This window comes from Pseudoliparis swirei, chromosome 5, assembly GCF_029220125.1.
Source record: "Pseudoliparis swirei isolate HS2019 ecotype Mariana Trench chromosome 5, NWPU_hadal_v1, whole genome shotgun sequence".
Taxonomy (NCBI): Eukaryota; Metazoa; Chordata; class Actinopteri; order Perciformes; family Liparidae; genus Pseudoliparis; species Pseudoliparis swirei.
In genome coordinates, this window is record NC_079392.1 from 16,994,677 (window position 1) to 17,009,440 (window position 14,764).

Genomic DNA, 14,764 nt, shown 5'->3' on the forward strand with positions numbered 1-14,764 from the left:
ACTCCACAGAGCTTTTATGAGCTGCTGACTGATTGCCAATCACCAGCAGCCGAGGCCAAATTGGAGACAGCTGCCACATATCCCTACCACCCGATTTAGGCCGGGGCTCCATCCTGCCTAACCAACTCCCCCTCGCCCCCATGAAAGCTTGGGCGGAGGAGGGGGCTCTGGGGGACCGGGTTCAGGACGTGGGGGCTCTGGGGGACCGGGATCAGGACGTGGGGGCTCTGGGGGACCGGGATCAGGACGTGGGGGCTCTGGTGGACCGGGCTCAGGACATGGGGGCTCTGGGGTTCGGGACGGGGGAGCGGGGAGCTGAAGCCCGCCGGGACGGGGAACGGGGGTCGGCAGCTCCGACGGGTCCTGAGGAACGGGGCTCGGTAGCTCCGACGGGTCCAGGGGAACGGGGCTCGGCAGCTCCGATAGGTCCTGGGGAACGGGGGTCGGTAGCTCAGACGGGTCCTGGGTAACGGGGGTCGGCAGCTCCGACGGGTCCTGGGGAACGGGGGTCGGCAGCGCCGACGGGTCCTGGGGGACGGCGGCTCTGCCGGGTCCTGGGGCTCGTGGGTCGGCGGCTCCGACGGGTCCTGGGGATCGGCCGCGCCGACGGGTCCTGGGGGACGGGGGTCGGCATCTCCAACGGGTCCCGGGGCTCGGGGGTCGGCTGCGGGTCACGGGGAAAGGGAGTCGGCCTTAGTGCCGACGGGTCACAGAGAACGGGAGTCAGCCGCAGCGCCGGCGGATCCTGGAGGCCTCGAGGAACTGGCGGTTCTCCTCCGCCTGTGCCCGTCGTATCTCCTCTATCCAGGCCAGCATCTGCCCCAAGCTGCAGAATGGATCCTCTGGCCGGTCCGTGTGCATCCCTTCCAGCTGCTTTGTTCCAGGGGGCCCCACGTTGGGCTCCAGTGTAGCAACTCTCACGCCGCTACCCGTGGGTTTCCCCCAAAAGCTCCAAGGATCAGCCATGAACGACGAGACCAAGGTTCTGTTCGTGAACATATTTATTACCACACGCACCGAGCAAACCGCAACACTGCGCCTCTGCTCACTCTCCTGCTCCACTCTCCACTGAGAGCTTTTATGCTGCTGACTGATTGCCAATCACCAGCAGCCGAGGCCAAATTGGAGACAGCTGCCACAGTATCTTATCTTACTATGCACAGTTATTATATATTAAGAAACATTGTGGTTTTAAACACTATTTTTCCTATTTCTATTAGTTCAGCTCTTTACAGACACCTGTGCTTACCTTTTAAAATAACTGAAGGAAATATTAGTGTAATTTTTTGTTGTTGCTTTTCCTGAACAGAATTTTGCTGATACATCATGCAACCGATCGCTCAGTTAGGATGCATGCAGACACTATCAACCAACTATCAACCAACTTGTACACGAGTGCATAAGCAGAAATATGTGAGCAGCGAAGTATGTGAACGTCCTCTTTCCTGGTTAACTTAAGTTTAAAAGACAAGCTCGGTGGAATGCTAGAATGAGGTAAGATGCATGAAATATGCCTCAGGGACTGACAAACAGAAAAGCCACTACCACTGAAAGGGAGTGTCAAATTCAGGGTATTCTCAAAATAGGACATGGATGACGTTCCTATGTGATCACCACTATGATGTAATATTAACTTGATGCTCTCAAGGCAGAAAGTTGAGTGTTTTTGCATAACAACCAACACAATTATTACTGTATAGAGCAACTACAATCTTCAGAAAAGGTTTTCCAGATCTCTCTTACCATTTGTAGAGGCCTCTTTCGAAGGTCCCTTTCAGTGACCAGTCTCTCTTGGTCGGTGACGTAAAGCCCATGCTGAGCCAACGCCTGAATGACAGCATTGTGGCCCAGCAGGGGCTTTGGAGGCTCACTCTTCAGGATGAGGCAGCCCACCCTGCAGTAGAGGTCCGCAGACAGCAGAAGGCTCGTAAGAGGAGGCTTCAGGTGCTCCTGCTCATACTGGTCTGTGTAGAAGGGGTCCTTTAAGTCTGCCGGGATGCTTTCTGTATGATGGAGGGGAGAAAGTGGGATTTGTGGTGAGCGATAGCACTAACTCCCTGGTAGCCTAAGTGAAAAGAACTGAAGTGTTAATATGGGTTGAGACTATAATAGTTTATAATTTCCTCCATCAACAATACACTATCAGCACACAGATATATAAACTGAGGACAAACATTTTCAAATATATAATAATATGGAAAATATATGGAAAACAGAACCCTTGTCATACCTCCCACTCATTTCTCACATGAATTTAAATTATGTTGTTAAACTCTGGTTTAAACAAGGGATACATCTGGTAAACGTGAGCTAAATGACAGTGTTTGAAGCTTTATTCCAAAACTGCATCAGAGGTTTTTTTTGTTTCTTTTTGCAAGTCTGCTTCCTTTTTTTCATTGCCATACTTTGACAGTGTTTTGAAGTCGATATATGTGTGGATAGACCTCAGTGTTGCTATAGCAACTGCTTGAGGAGTGGAGCCTGATCGGTTTTATCTATGCAGCTTCCACCTCTCTGGGAACACCCCTCACTGCCGGCCTCACCAAAGAGAGAGCCTGCATGTATGAGTGTGTGTGTGTTTGTGTGTGTGAGCGTGTGTACACAAATAATGAATAACAAAAACATTGCTTTTTGTATTGCTTTTGTCTTACACCTTTCTTGATAGTGCTTGCTGAGCTGGGTAGAATGTTTATAAACCCTTGCTTTATGAGAGAAAGCTATCTTCTATTGTACAGAAAATATCATCATCATCGCACACACACACACGCGCGCACACACACACACAAATCACCTGTTGAGACTGACCATTATCCACATCAGGAATGTTTCCTGTTGTGTGGCCTAGTTTACTGAGCTTAGAAATCACATTAATATAACAATTGAAAGTGAATAACTTCAATAGCAGTGTTCACATTAATGCCTGGCCATCATTGCAGACAGAAAACTCAACATACGATCATTTTATCAGATTAATATTTCATCGAACACTATAGAAAGGTTTACTCCAGTTGGTATTTGTATTCCAGTATTTAATTATATTTGTCGTAATTTAGATTTTACTTATGCATTCGTCTGAAAAACATTGCTACACATTCACAGCGTTCCAGTCTTTGGCCCTTGACAAACCACTGCTGTTTGCATTTTAATTTTAATCATCTGAGTGCTCATTACGGGAATATGGAGAGAATTAAACTTACTCACAATAGCCCACAAACATTTTACCCATCACTCTGGTCACAGTGAATCTACTCTGAGCTCTGCTTATTAACCATAGTTGTCTCGCACATTAAACTCTGGTCTCAGTTTGTGCTTTATAGCATTTTCAAACAGCTACTGTAAGGCTCCATCTTGCTCCATCTATTAGATCAGGGGTTCCCAAACTTTTTAGGCCACGCACCCCCTTCTACATCCCGACCGGGTTCACGCACCCCCAATCCCCCGCATTTTTTCTTTTTTTTTGCTCCGAGAAGAGTTGTTGACGGGGGGGGGGGGCTTTAGCCTAGGGACGCCACTGAGTCTCACGCTCAATGCGTGACACTTGAGAGCCCTGAGAATGTTTAATATTAATTATTACACTATTAGACCGCCATTACATTTTTCCTCTCGCGCACCCCCTAGAGACAGCTCGCGCACCCCCAGGGGTGCGCGCACCACACTTTGGGAATCCCTGTACTAGATTGTATGTTCTTGATGTACCACTTGCATTGGTGTAAGGAGGCAGATGCATGTGAAGTATTCAAAGCAGCGTAGGCAGCCTGCTTTCTCTATTCCCTGCACTCTCCCTCACCCTCTTTTTCGAGAGCTGTATTTTTGGAATCAGTTCATTTAATTCAGCCCTGGTTGAAAATACACAGAGGATCTGCAAGGAATTACATGTTTGCATGGCTATTACAACACAGTGCAAGGGATAGTGACTGTGTGTAATAACAGCACCAAGACATCTTTGTCTGTTCTGTTCAGACAAACAGAGCTGTATTTGTGATTTTAGAGCTGATACTTTTAAGCCCATATGAGAATTCCAAAGATTTCATTTTAATAACTATAAAGGGGATCAACATGAACAATAGGCTGGATGGTAAAGAACAGAACAGGGAAGAATAATCTAATTGACTATCTTGGGTTTATTTGAAATCTTACACTTTTATGAAGATTCAATATTCTAGTCTAGTGTGCATGGCTGTTAATTGATGTTTCCCTGGTTTTTATTTCACTTTGTGGAGTAACACCCTGAAAAAAGTTATTTAACCAGATCATCTAAATAGAATATTTAATCAGTATTTTCATTTTTGATTATAGGGTGCAATCAGAACCTTTTGTTTGAGTCAGCATGCAAATACAAGTCTGTTTTCCCAGCCTCATTTGACAGATGAAAGCGTTTCCATGCATCTAAATACATTCTCAACAAGTGGAAAACCTGTTTTTTAATCAAGTGATTTAGTTGTTGAGGTAAGTCTGGGCAGACAAAAGTAATGCTGCTATCAAAACATGAATAGTCACATAGTGATATATGTTCCAAATTATTTAATGCATCTCTCTAAAGTAAACCAATCAAAGTGGCTATTAAGTCAAAATGATGACTCTGATTTAGGTTGGTGACATTAAGTTAGTGTAATGGTGATGCTGTGACAAGTTAATATTGTGTTGATCAAATGTCCTCAGTTTTGATGTGTCACATGGGAAATATGTGATGGGAAACTTAACTAAAGTGATACACATAGGTATTTTTACATTACATGCTATTACATTACATGTCATTTAACAGACGCTTTAATCCAAAGCGATTTACAATAAGTACATAAGAAAGAATAACCTTTTCTCGTCTCCATGCATTTCTTTTTTAGTTTGATTTTATATGTTATGAGAGCATTTATTGAGATGTTCAAGAATCTAATATTTCCTTGTACTTAATGTGAAATACGGTTTGTAGCAAGGCACCTTTTAAAAAACGCTCTACACTTAATACATAGAAAATGTAGATGAATAAGACCTAATAAAAGGTGCAGTGCAAGTGATAGTATAAAAGTGATAGAACAACGAATCGAAGTTACTTGAATTTACTGTTACTGGGTATAGGCAGCGTTTCTTTTCTTTTTTGGACCGGGGCCATTGGCTGTGCATTGTAGAAACAAGATGTCAATCAGTTTTTCCACATTAAAGGCTCAAAAGAAAAGTTATGTGTCTCTGTTTACTCATTTAACCTTATCAGCCCTGGCTGTCATCAAGTAATTGACTCGAGTTTGAAGCGACTGCCATGTATAGGAACTGCAAAACGGTTGCTTCTGAAGGCTAACATTTCTCATTCTCACTCAAATGTGAGTTAACATGCCACCAGTCCAAAGTCACAATACTATGAAGGGGATTGTGACATAGATGTTGGTGGAACGAGATAATGGATTACTTTTACTGTGAATCCATTTGTTGTAATTCCCACTGATGGACAACAGAAGTTGATACAAGTTTTATTTACACAAAACACCTCTGATAATTGTATCAATTAAAAAAGAGCACATCCATCCATCAATCCGAGGTCAAACTGACAGAATACTGTGGTTTTTACATGTTCAATATTTAATATTTATTTAAAAAATCTGCCAGTGAATTTGCACATCATTTCAATTTACAATTATTTAATATCTGCCAGTGAATGTGCACATCATTTCAATTTAGTTATTTAACACATCATTCAGTGTTACTAATTTTGACTCATTTCTCAGCATCAGTGCTTTGCAATATAGTGTAACAAACCCATTTACACATATAGACGAGAAAAGATTATTATTTCTCAAATGAACAACCATAGCACTAAATTGGCTCTTTTGAATACATGCTGAACCCCAGGACGATGTGTAAGGTGAACCTCCGAGTCATCGTCTAACAAGCCTCCTCCTCTGTCAATGTACGAGCCATACCAACCATACTCAGACAGAATTGCCATTTTGTTTTTATTTCACTGTTCAAAATTTAGGTGGTGAATTTCCCTTCCTGCATTAGTTCTCAATTAAGTTTTAAATCAATTTAACATAGAATTGTGTTCACCAGGTTAGTTCAATTGCAATACTACGAACAATAAAATCCCCTTCTGAATATGTTTTCATTGCTGAACAGATTTTTAAGTTGTGTTGATTGTTTCCCTATGATACCACAAACCTTTTCATTTGTCCCAAAAGTACTGTTACCAAGTACATAATGTGTGTGCTATAAAACCTGCTGTCAATGTAAATCACAAAACTCATGATGTGCATCTCTTTCTAAATCCGGGTGCTGTACCCTAAAGGTGACATCATTTAGGACATCTTCATACCTCCAATGCACTACACTGAGCAGAGCCTTCTCCCTTTTCATTAAACTGGACAATATATTTATTGATCACTGGAATCCAATACAAGACACTGGTTTTATCTTAGCCTTTGGGGGGAAAAAAAATAGTTTTTTCAAAAGGCAATTCATTTAAGAAGACCATTGGCCAATATTGTTTGAGGACCAGACTGGTTTGAAAATCAATGTGCCATTTCTATAGGGGAGATTTGAAGAGAATACTGCCTCGGGTAATCAATGATGAGTCCATAGTAAATATCTATAGTCTAGTATGGCTCTGCATTATAATGGGATTGTAATGTGTTTGTTTTGAGGACCGTTTTTGCTGTCTTCGCCTTTTAAATACGGGTGATATTCAACATGTAATGCATCAGGTAATTAATAAAAAATGCTGACCAACATGCATTGGAAGAACACAACTATGCATGCAGCGTGCAGGTAATTCTCTCGAGGTCGAGTAATGCACCTACCTGTCCCGTATGCTTTGGTCACCAGCCATGAGAGGCTGCAACATATTTTGGCTCGGGAGAAGTCATAGTGCTCAAAAGACTTTACTGATGGAACAACGAAGGTTTTCTTAACATCCCTGACGTCTTGAACTTCACCCATATTTATCCCTCAATTGTATTCTTGAACCCTATAAAGCGAGACAACGCGAACGCATCCCAACGCCCGGGATTTCTTAGAAAACAAGTAACGGCTGTAAATTATAAGAGGCGGAGACTTTCCACAGACAATTCCCAAGTCCTCTCTGTCATAAAATGCGAGCTTAGCTGCGGGTTTTTCGTCGTCTTATTCAGACTATTTGACACAGTCGCTAGTGTTGCCGTTGTACACCCATACTGCTGTCTATCAGTGGAAGTGGGCTTCGTCGGACCAAGCTGGGAAGGTTTCCTTGGATTTCAGTGGAAAAACTGCTCTTCAGTTGGGATGGAATCTGAAATATTCCCATTATTTTCGTTCTTTGGAAGCAGGCAGTTTCTCCCTTTCATGTCCATTTATTCTTGAATTGATAACCTATACGTTTGGCTTTCTATCCCTTGGTGCCGCGGTGCGGTTTTTCCTGCTGCACTGTGGCTCTCCAAGCCTAGCACCTTTGTTGCGCAATGCGCACGCGCAGAAGGTACCTTCCTAGCTGTCAGGAATATTGACAGTTTTGTTTAGCGGTATGTTGTTCTGGCCCTGTAGTATTTTGTATAGTCCTACAATAAGTTGGAAAAAGTATATTGTTGAGGACTGCACCATATATTGGATATATTTACCTCATGAAGGCACGCTTATTTAAATATTGTTATGTAATAACCGTATAGCATAGCACAGTTCTGATGTTTGAGTTTTCGATGAGCATATGAATGTTACATGAAAAGAGGACAGCCGTACAATGTGCCAGAAAACAAAAAAAGATTAAGATTTTTAATAAATAACCCACTTGTTTTTAACCTGACAGGCCGACATCGTTTTAAAGTTAGGGATTCACTGCGTTGTAGCCTACTTATTCCAGTTGTTTAATTAACGTTACATTGGAGACATCACAGTTCATTTCTAAAGCCACACCCACACTGTAAAACATGCCCTCGAAGTAGAATATGAAGCTCAAGTGTTTCGATTTCAAAAAAATGTTTTACCCGGTTTAATTAAAACACGTAGACTACGATATGTTGTAAAGGATCCTAACGGCTGACAGAAGGTAAAGCAAAATACGCTACATTTTTGCGAACCACATTTCCCAACGTTCATTGCAACATTACGTCAAAGGTCCGCGCCGGAAATCGTTTTGAACAGTACGAAGATAACGCGTTGTAAGCTGTCAGGAGGAAGTATGTATAACGTTAATGCTCTGAATATTTAAGAAACGTTCAATTACGATACTTCCCGGCATGTTGTTTCTTTGTGAGGTCACGTTATGCGGCACGAGCCCACCGTGCGTTACCACCATTTTGAGAAGTTGTTTCTGTCAAAACAATGACCTCGAATTCCTTGAAACTAACTTAATGTTTACATCTGTTCCTCTGCTGTTCACAGGTTAACAATAAAGATGTTTATGCCAAGAGCCGTGAAAGTGAAGAGACCTTCCCAGGTCAGAGGAAAACATTTGAATAAGAAAATCAAGGTAGGCAAGGAGGGGAGAGAAGACCAAGGTGGCTCAGAAACACCTGTTCAGAAGGAGGAGGCTTATGAAGATACCAAACAACTGGAAGAGGAAATACAAGCAGTTGGAGACTCTGAAGGTTTGACAGAGAGCTCATTGCAAGAAGATGTACATAAGTCTGACTTGAATGATACTGTGGAGGAGGAGGAGGAGGAGGAGGAGGAACAACAACAACAACCACCTGTCAAGTCATTCAAAAAGAACCAGAGATGGCCAGAGCCAGGAGAGCCTGTCTGTGTGATGTGTGGTCGCTATGGGGAGTACATTTGTGACAGCACGGACAATGATGTTTGCAGTCTTGAGTGCAAAGCCAAACATTTGGTCCAAATGGGGATGGGGACCGGGGCTGATGTGTTTGACCGTAAGGACAACAATGGAGATGAAAGGACTCAACCTCAACTACCAGCGGTGGACACTAATGGAGTGGATGAAAGGGAGGCCGGATATGTCTACAGGGACGATCAATTCATATCGGACCTCACCGATGAGCAGGTCCAGAGGATTAAACGGGAGCTCATCATTGAAACCCAGGGTGGAGATGTCCGGAGACCCATCATTGAGTTTGAACACTGTCGCTTCCCCGCCACACTTGGTGGCAACCTGAAAAAGGCAGGCTATGAGGCGCCAACTCCGGTCCAGATGCAGATGGTCCCTGTTGGTCTCAGTGGCAGGGATGTGATCGTCAGTGCTGACACGGGCTCGGGAAAGACTGTAGCTTTCCTGCTGCCAGTGGTAGTGAGGGCAATGGAGGTACAGTAATGCAACAAACATCAGATTCTTTGTTTACACTGACGTTAAGAAAATGCCTACTGCTATTCATCTGCTTTGTAGTTTATAGGAAACCTCCAGAGAAAATTCAATGTATATGAACAATTTATCGAAATTTTTTGGAAAAATAGTGCCCTTAAAAAAAAGCCTGATTTCGCTTTACGTCTCTGTTGATTATAAAAGGTAAAGGCACGTGTGATACAACATATAAGGTACAGTTTATCTTGGCAGTATAAACATAGGCCAGTTTGAATTTATGTTGACACAAGGACAAATAATTACGATCTAGCAGGTAAGATGATTTTTAGACATGAGAATCTGTTGATCACTGAAGCATACTTTATCCATATCTCATCTATTGCAATACTGTCTGGGCAAGTACATATCCATCTAATTTACACAAATTACTCATTACGCAAAAACAATGTAAGAATAGCTACCTCCTAACTATTTGGCTCCATCTGCTCCTCTGTTTAATAAACTAAATGTATTGTCTATGACATTAACACAGTCCAGACCTGTTCTTTCATTTATACATGCACTTACCTTTCTAATATGCTCCCTACACCTTTCAAAGAATATTTTAAGACCAACTCACAACTTCATAATTACAATACTAGACAATCTGATAATCTCAATCCTCCCTTCAGCCGTACCATTCATAGCCAGTTCTCCATTAAACACAGAGGTGTTTTACTCTGGAATACTTACATTATTATTGCTAACTCCTCATCTTCACTCAGTAACATTAAACATAGATTAAGGTACAACCTGGTGAATCAAGCCTCTGTATTTGCTACTGAGCCATCATGTACATAGTGTTTTGTATTTGTTGATGACAAATTTATATACACATACACATGTTGATAGATTGAATAACAGGACCATGGGACAAGGTACTTGTTTATCGTGTCTTATGTTTGATTTACCCCGTTTAACTTTATACTTGTATATTACTTTAGGTGAGAACCTTGTATAAGCCCTTTCGGTTTCTTTTCCTACATGCACTTTTTTCTGTGTCTTTTTTTACTACTGTTGGGGGGAATTTATACATTTGCACACCATCACTGTGATTTAGGCGGACAGTATTAATAAATGGAGCGATATTGTTTCATGCTCGATCAATTTGATCTTTTTTAATCTCTTCTGAAATACGAAATAATTACATTTGATATAATAAAATATTATTAGTATTTAACTACTCCCAAAAAAGCTCTCATATGGAGTCTAAACAATTTGCTCCATAGCTTTTGGAATTGCATGTAGAAAAATGCTGTACATTTTTATTTTTTAGAAATCAGTACACAGTGCAAGTAGCCCTGTGGCTCTCATCCTGACCCCCACCAGGGAGCTGGCCATTCAGATAGAGAGACAGGCCAAGGAGTTGGTGATGGGCCTCCCCAACATGAGAACTGTGTTGCTGGTGGGCGGCATGCCACTTCCCCAACAACTCCACCGCCTCAAAAGCAGCATCAAAGTACAGTCTATGTTTTTACAGTAATTTCCTCCAACAATCAAATTTCTTTCTGATTCTCCACTTTCCACAGCATCATGTTCTTCTTTTGAATCCCTTTTTAGATTATCATAGCCACCCCTGGGCGACTCCTTGAGATCCTGAAGCAGAAGGCAGTGCAGCTGGACAAAGTAAAGGTTGTGGTGGTTGACGAGGTAAGCATGACACACTTTTTACACATCCAGTTATTTGAAGTTCTCTGCATCAAAGGATCAATACTTACTTTACTCCAGAAAACCTTCAATTGTACTGTGTAGTGTTTTTTAAATGAACTGGAATTTTAAAGTATACATTATGAACAAACAATTAAGATTTTGATAAACTCCTTTTGACTCTCATTAATAGCATGACAATAGATTTCCAAGTGTTTAGTTATATACTTTTAAGTGTGCATAAATCGTTACACGTTGAAATGGAGAAAGTCCTGGAGCCACATGTATTTGTAATGTATCCTGTAGGTAGACACGATGTTGAAGATGGGCTTCCAGCAGCAGGTGCTGGAGGTTTTGGAGGAAGTCCCAGAAGAACACCAAACTCTGCTGGTATCGGCCACCATCCCAACAGTGACGGAGGAGCTGGCTGCCCGATTGGTTCGTGACCCTGTCCGCATTGCTATTGGAGAAAAGAACCAGCCCTGTGCCAACGTGAGGCAGATCTTGCTGTGGTTAGAGGAACCCTCCAAAAAGAAGAAGCTGTTCGAGATTCTCAATGTAGGTTATAGTTACAGAAAATGGGTAATTATATAATAATAATAATAATAATAATAATCATTTATTTTATATAGCGCTTCTCAAGTCACCCGAAGTCGCTTTACAGAGTCCAGTAGTCACACACACAGTCACACCGGTGGTGGTAAGCTACATCAGTAGCCACAGCTGCCCTGGGGCAGACTGACGGAAGCGAGGCAGCCAATCAGCGCCTACGGCCCCTCCATCCACCACCAACATTCATTCACATCCATACGAACCGGGGTGAGGCTGCGGTGCATGTCTTTATGATGGTGGGGGAAACCGGAGTACCCGGAGGAAACCCACGCAGACACGAGGAGAACATGCAAACTCCACACAGAAAGGACCTGGAACGACCGGGATTCGAACCCAGGGCCTTCTTGCTGTGAGGCGACAGTGCTAACCACTGAGCCACCGTGCTATAGTGTATAGTTATTTAGTCTTGATACACACAGGCACCAGCCTGGTATTGTATTAACCATCTGTGTAAAGGTAATAATTCCTTAAGCTCCAAGGGCCAGTCTTTACGACTACACCATATTTAGAAAGACATTTTTACAGCCCTGGCCCCTATCTGAAGGAAATGGGTGGATGTGCGCAATGGCCACACTCCAGGAATCCCACCAGTGGCTTAAAAGGCAGGATAGGAAGGGTCTGTTTTTGCGAAGTTGGTGAAGAAGTGTTGTTAGACCATTGTGTGAGGTACGGGAGCTACTTCTCTGAAGTGGGGGTAGTTGTGATGGTGATTTCTTTTTAATTCGTTTTAAGCAATGTTAGTTAAAAGTGCTGTTATTTAAGTATAGGGCTAGGAGTATTATTCTACCTAGCATACACTCACAACTTGGCAGAAGACCTGAGTGGAACGATGCAAGCTACTTTTAAGTACATGTATTTAGGCCGTGCAAAGCTGTTCCTCCCTTGTCCCGGTATGAATGGAAAAATATAAATTGGGACCAGATGGAAAACAGGGAATTTTGTCTGTTAAAGGTTGCCAAGCTTTAATTCTTAGCAAAACAGGTGAATGTGATCTTTTTGAGCATATTAGACGGTGTAAGTGTGTGTTGTTGGCTGGAAAGTCATGACTGCCATCTGCTGGAGGATTCTGAGCCTTTAAATCTGTCCAAGTTTTTAAAAGCCCCCTTACTGCAACTACCCTCACAAAGTACTACTGAACTTTGAACATCTTTTTCATATATCTGCTGTGCAAAAGACTGTGGGTCAGAAGAGCCAGAAAAGCTTGCATAGGGTAAAATGTGACAACGTTTTGGAGAAAATGGTACCGTAGGCATACTGCATTTGACATACTATGTATTGGGATGGACTAAATATGTTTCTTGCATACGAAAATGTATGGGTATTTGATCGCAAATACACCTTTTTTTTTTACCTTTCTTGCAGTCTGATAAGCAAATTTTAAATCAAAGTGAAACACCTAAATAGTCAATATATATGAGGAGCTTAAGCTGTCTAAATAGTTACTGAAATATCAGAATGTGATAAAACCATGTAAGATGTAAGAAATATAATCTAACCCAATCCTTTATTTTACCTTTCGGCTTTGCAGGACAGTAAGCTGTACCAGCCTCCAGTGGTGGTTTTTGTAGACTGTAAACTGGGGGCTGATCTACTGTGCGAGGCGGTTGCCAAGGTGACAGGCCTTAAAACGGTGGCAATCCACTCTGACAAGAGCCAGCGGGAACGCAACCGCATCCTCAGGGTGAGGCCAGAGGCAGCTAGAACATGCACTGTAAAATGGATAAATAGCAATTCTCCTGTGTTTGGTCTCCAAGGGAGACACTTTGAGCTGAGGCTGAAGCGTTGGTATATTGAAGGCAGAACGACGCTGCCAAAACCCCGCCGTCCTGGGCAAGGCCCAAAATGATCTTTAGTTTATCTGAATGCCTTTCAACATCCTTTCTGGTAACAGGAAATAAATAAATTCATACAAGTTTCAGTTTCAGTCCATTTACTATATGTTCTATATCTGCTAGCTCGAACACATAATTTAAGCTATTTATACTCTTCGGTACACTGAGAAAATATTTAACTTAGAAAATATTTAACTAACAAAGGTGTCCTTTGCGTGTGATTAAATGTAAACTTGGTATCTTTGGAAACCGTTTGATCTCATGCATAATGTAAAAGGAATTTCTGTGGTGGGATTGTTTACAAAGGATGGACCAATCATCAGAACCAGCAAAGTTTATAATTACATTTGTTTAAATCCTGCAGCATTCATATTTTTTTTAAAATATTGAATTAGTTGCTGAAAATGAAGTCATTCATAACATTTGTCGTCTGTGTAATTGGGGTTTTGACGATGCTTAACATGACTAATATTTGCTCTGTCATCATCAGGGTCTTCTCGATGGAGACTTTGAAGTGGTAATCAGTACAGGTGTGCTGGGCAGAGGATTGGACCTCGTCAACGTCAGATTGGTGGTTAATTTTGACATGCCAAACACAATGGATGAGTATGTCCATCAGGTTGGTAATGATACCCGGAGTAGAAAAGTGGCAACGTGTAAGAAGGGTGAATTTTAACTTCAGAGTGTGTGTTTTTGTTTTGTTTCTTTATTAAAAGGAGACAAAATCCTTCATCTCTTCCCATCCAGGTTGGCAGGGCGGGTCGACTGGGACACAGAGGAACAGCCATCACACTCCTCAACAACAACAACAAACGTCTATTCCTAGAGGTGGTGAAGCGGGTCAAACTCACAGGATCCATCCTGCCACCTCAGCTCCTTAATTCACCCCACCTCCATGAGCAGCAGAGGAGGGAAAAACAAAAGGCCAAGCAAGGGTCTGATGACACGCTGGTCACTAAGAACAACCTCCTCGACATCATAAGGAAACACGACCGTCGGAAGAAATAGTCTTCACCTCTAATCATTCCTGTAATGGCGTCATATTTATTTGGTAAATGCTGACTGTTTATTTTTGATAATTGAAAAAATAAATGTGAATTTGTCAAATTACTTAATGTAAGATTTTTTTGGACACAGACTTCCACACATTTCTGATGAACAGTCTTGAATTGTCACTGCATTGATGCACAATAAAACTGTTTTGAATTGTATTTTGTTATAATGATTTTGCTATTAAAATACATTTTCAACTAGTTGTTGTTCCAGGTCAAGCCTAATGTTGAGACTGACTGCCCTTAATAATATCCTTTATTAGTTCCACAGTGGGGAAATTAGCAGGATTATGGCAGCAAAGTGGGTAAAAATACATATATTTTACAAGGCTCCTTTCAAGGCACTCAAGGTTGCCATACAACACATTAAA

At 41.9% G+C, this 14,764-nt stretch overlaps 2 protein-coding genes across 8 annotated transcripts in view; one reads left to right on the forward strand and one right to left on the reverse strand.

The window, feature by feature from the left end:
• camsap2a (calmodulin regulated spectrin-associated protein family, member 2a) overlaps positions 1–7,394 on the reverse strand; it is a 70,273-nt gene extending 62,879 nt beyond the window's left edge. For all 4 annotated transcript variants that reach the window (XM_056414806.1, XM_056414804.1, XM_056414803.1 and 1 more), the window contains exons 1-2: positions 6,786–7,394; positions 1,744–2,003 (exon numbers count right to left, since the gene is read on the reverse strand). In XM_056414806.1, the coding sequence (XP_056270781.1) occupies positions 1,744–2,003; positions 6,786–6,924 (399 nt within the window). In that variant the 5' untranslated portion in view covers positions 6,925–7,394. The remainder of the gene's footprint in view (positions 1–1,743; positions 2,004–6,785) is intronic.
• A 12-nt stretch (positions 7,395–7,406) lies between these two features.
• ddx59 (DEAD (Asp-Glu-Ala-Asp) box polypeptide 59) lies at positions 7,407–14,552 on the forward strand. Of its 4 annotated transcripts, none has more exons than XM_056414818.1 (8): positions 7,407–7,438; positions 8,338–9,214; positions 10,527–10,709; positions 10,811–10,900; positions 11,204–11,455; positions 13,038–13,190; positions 13,832–13,960; positions 14,089–14,552. In XM_056414818.1, exons 1-8 carry the CDS (start codon positions 7,422–7,424, stop codon positions 14,347–14,349), a joined length of 1,962 nt encoding a protein of 653 aa, XP_056270793.1. In that variant the 5' UTR covers positions 7,407–7,421; the 3' UTR covers positions 14,350–14,552. The 4 variants fall into 4 exon arrangements, with proteins under 4 accessions (XP_056270793.1, XP_056270794.1, XP_056270792.1 ...); XM_056414819.1 differs by lacking the exon at positions 7,407–7,438 and adding an exon at positions 8,087–8,132; XM_056414817.1 differs by lacking the exon at positions 7,407–7,438 and adding an exon at positions 8,165–8,236.
• The last annotated feature ends 212 nt before the right edge of the window (positions 14,553–14,764 follow it).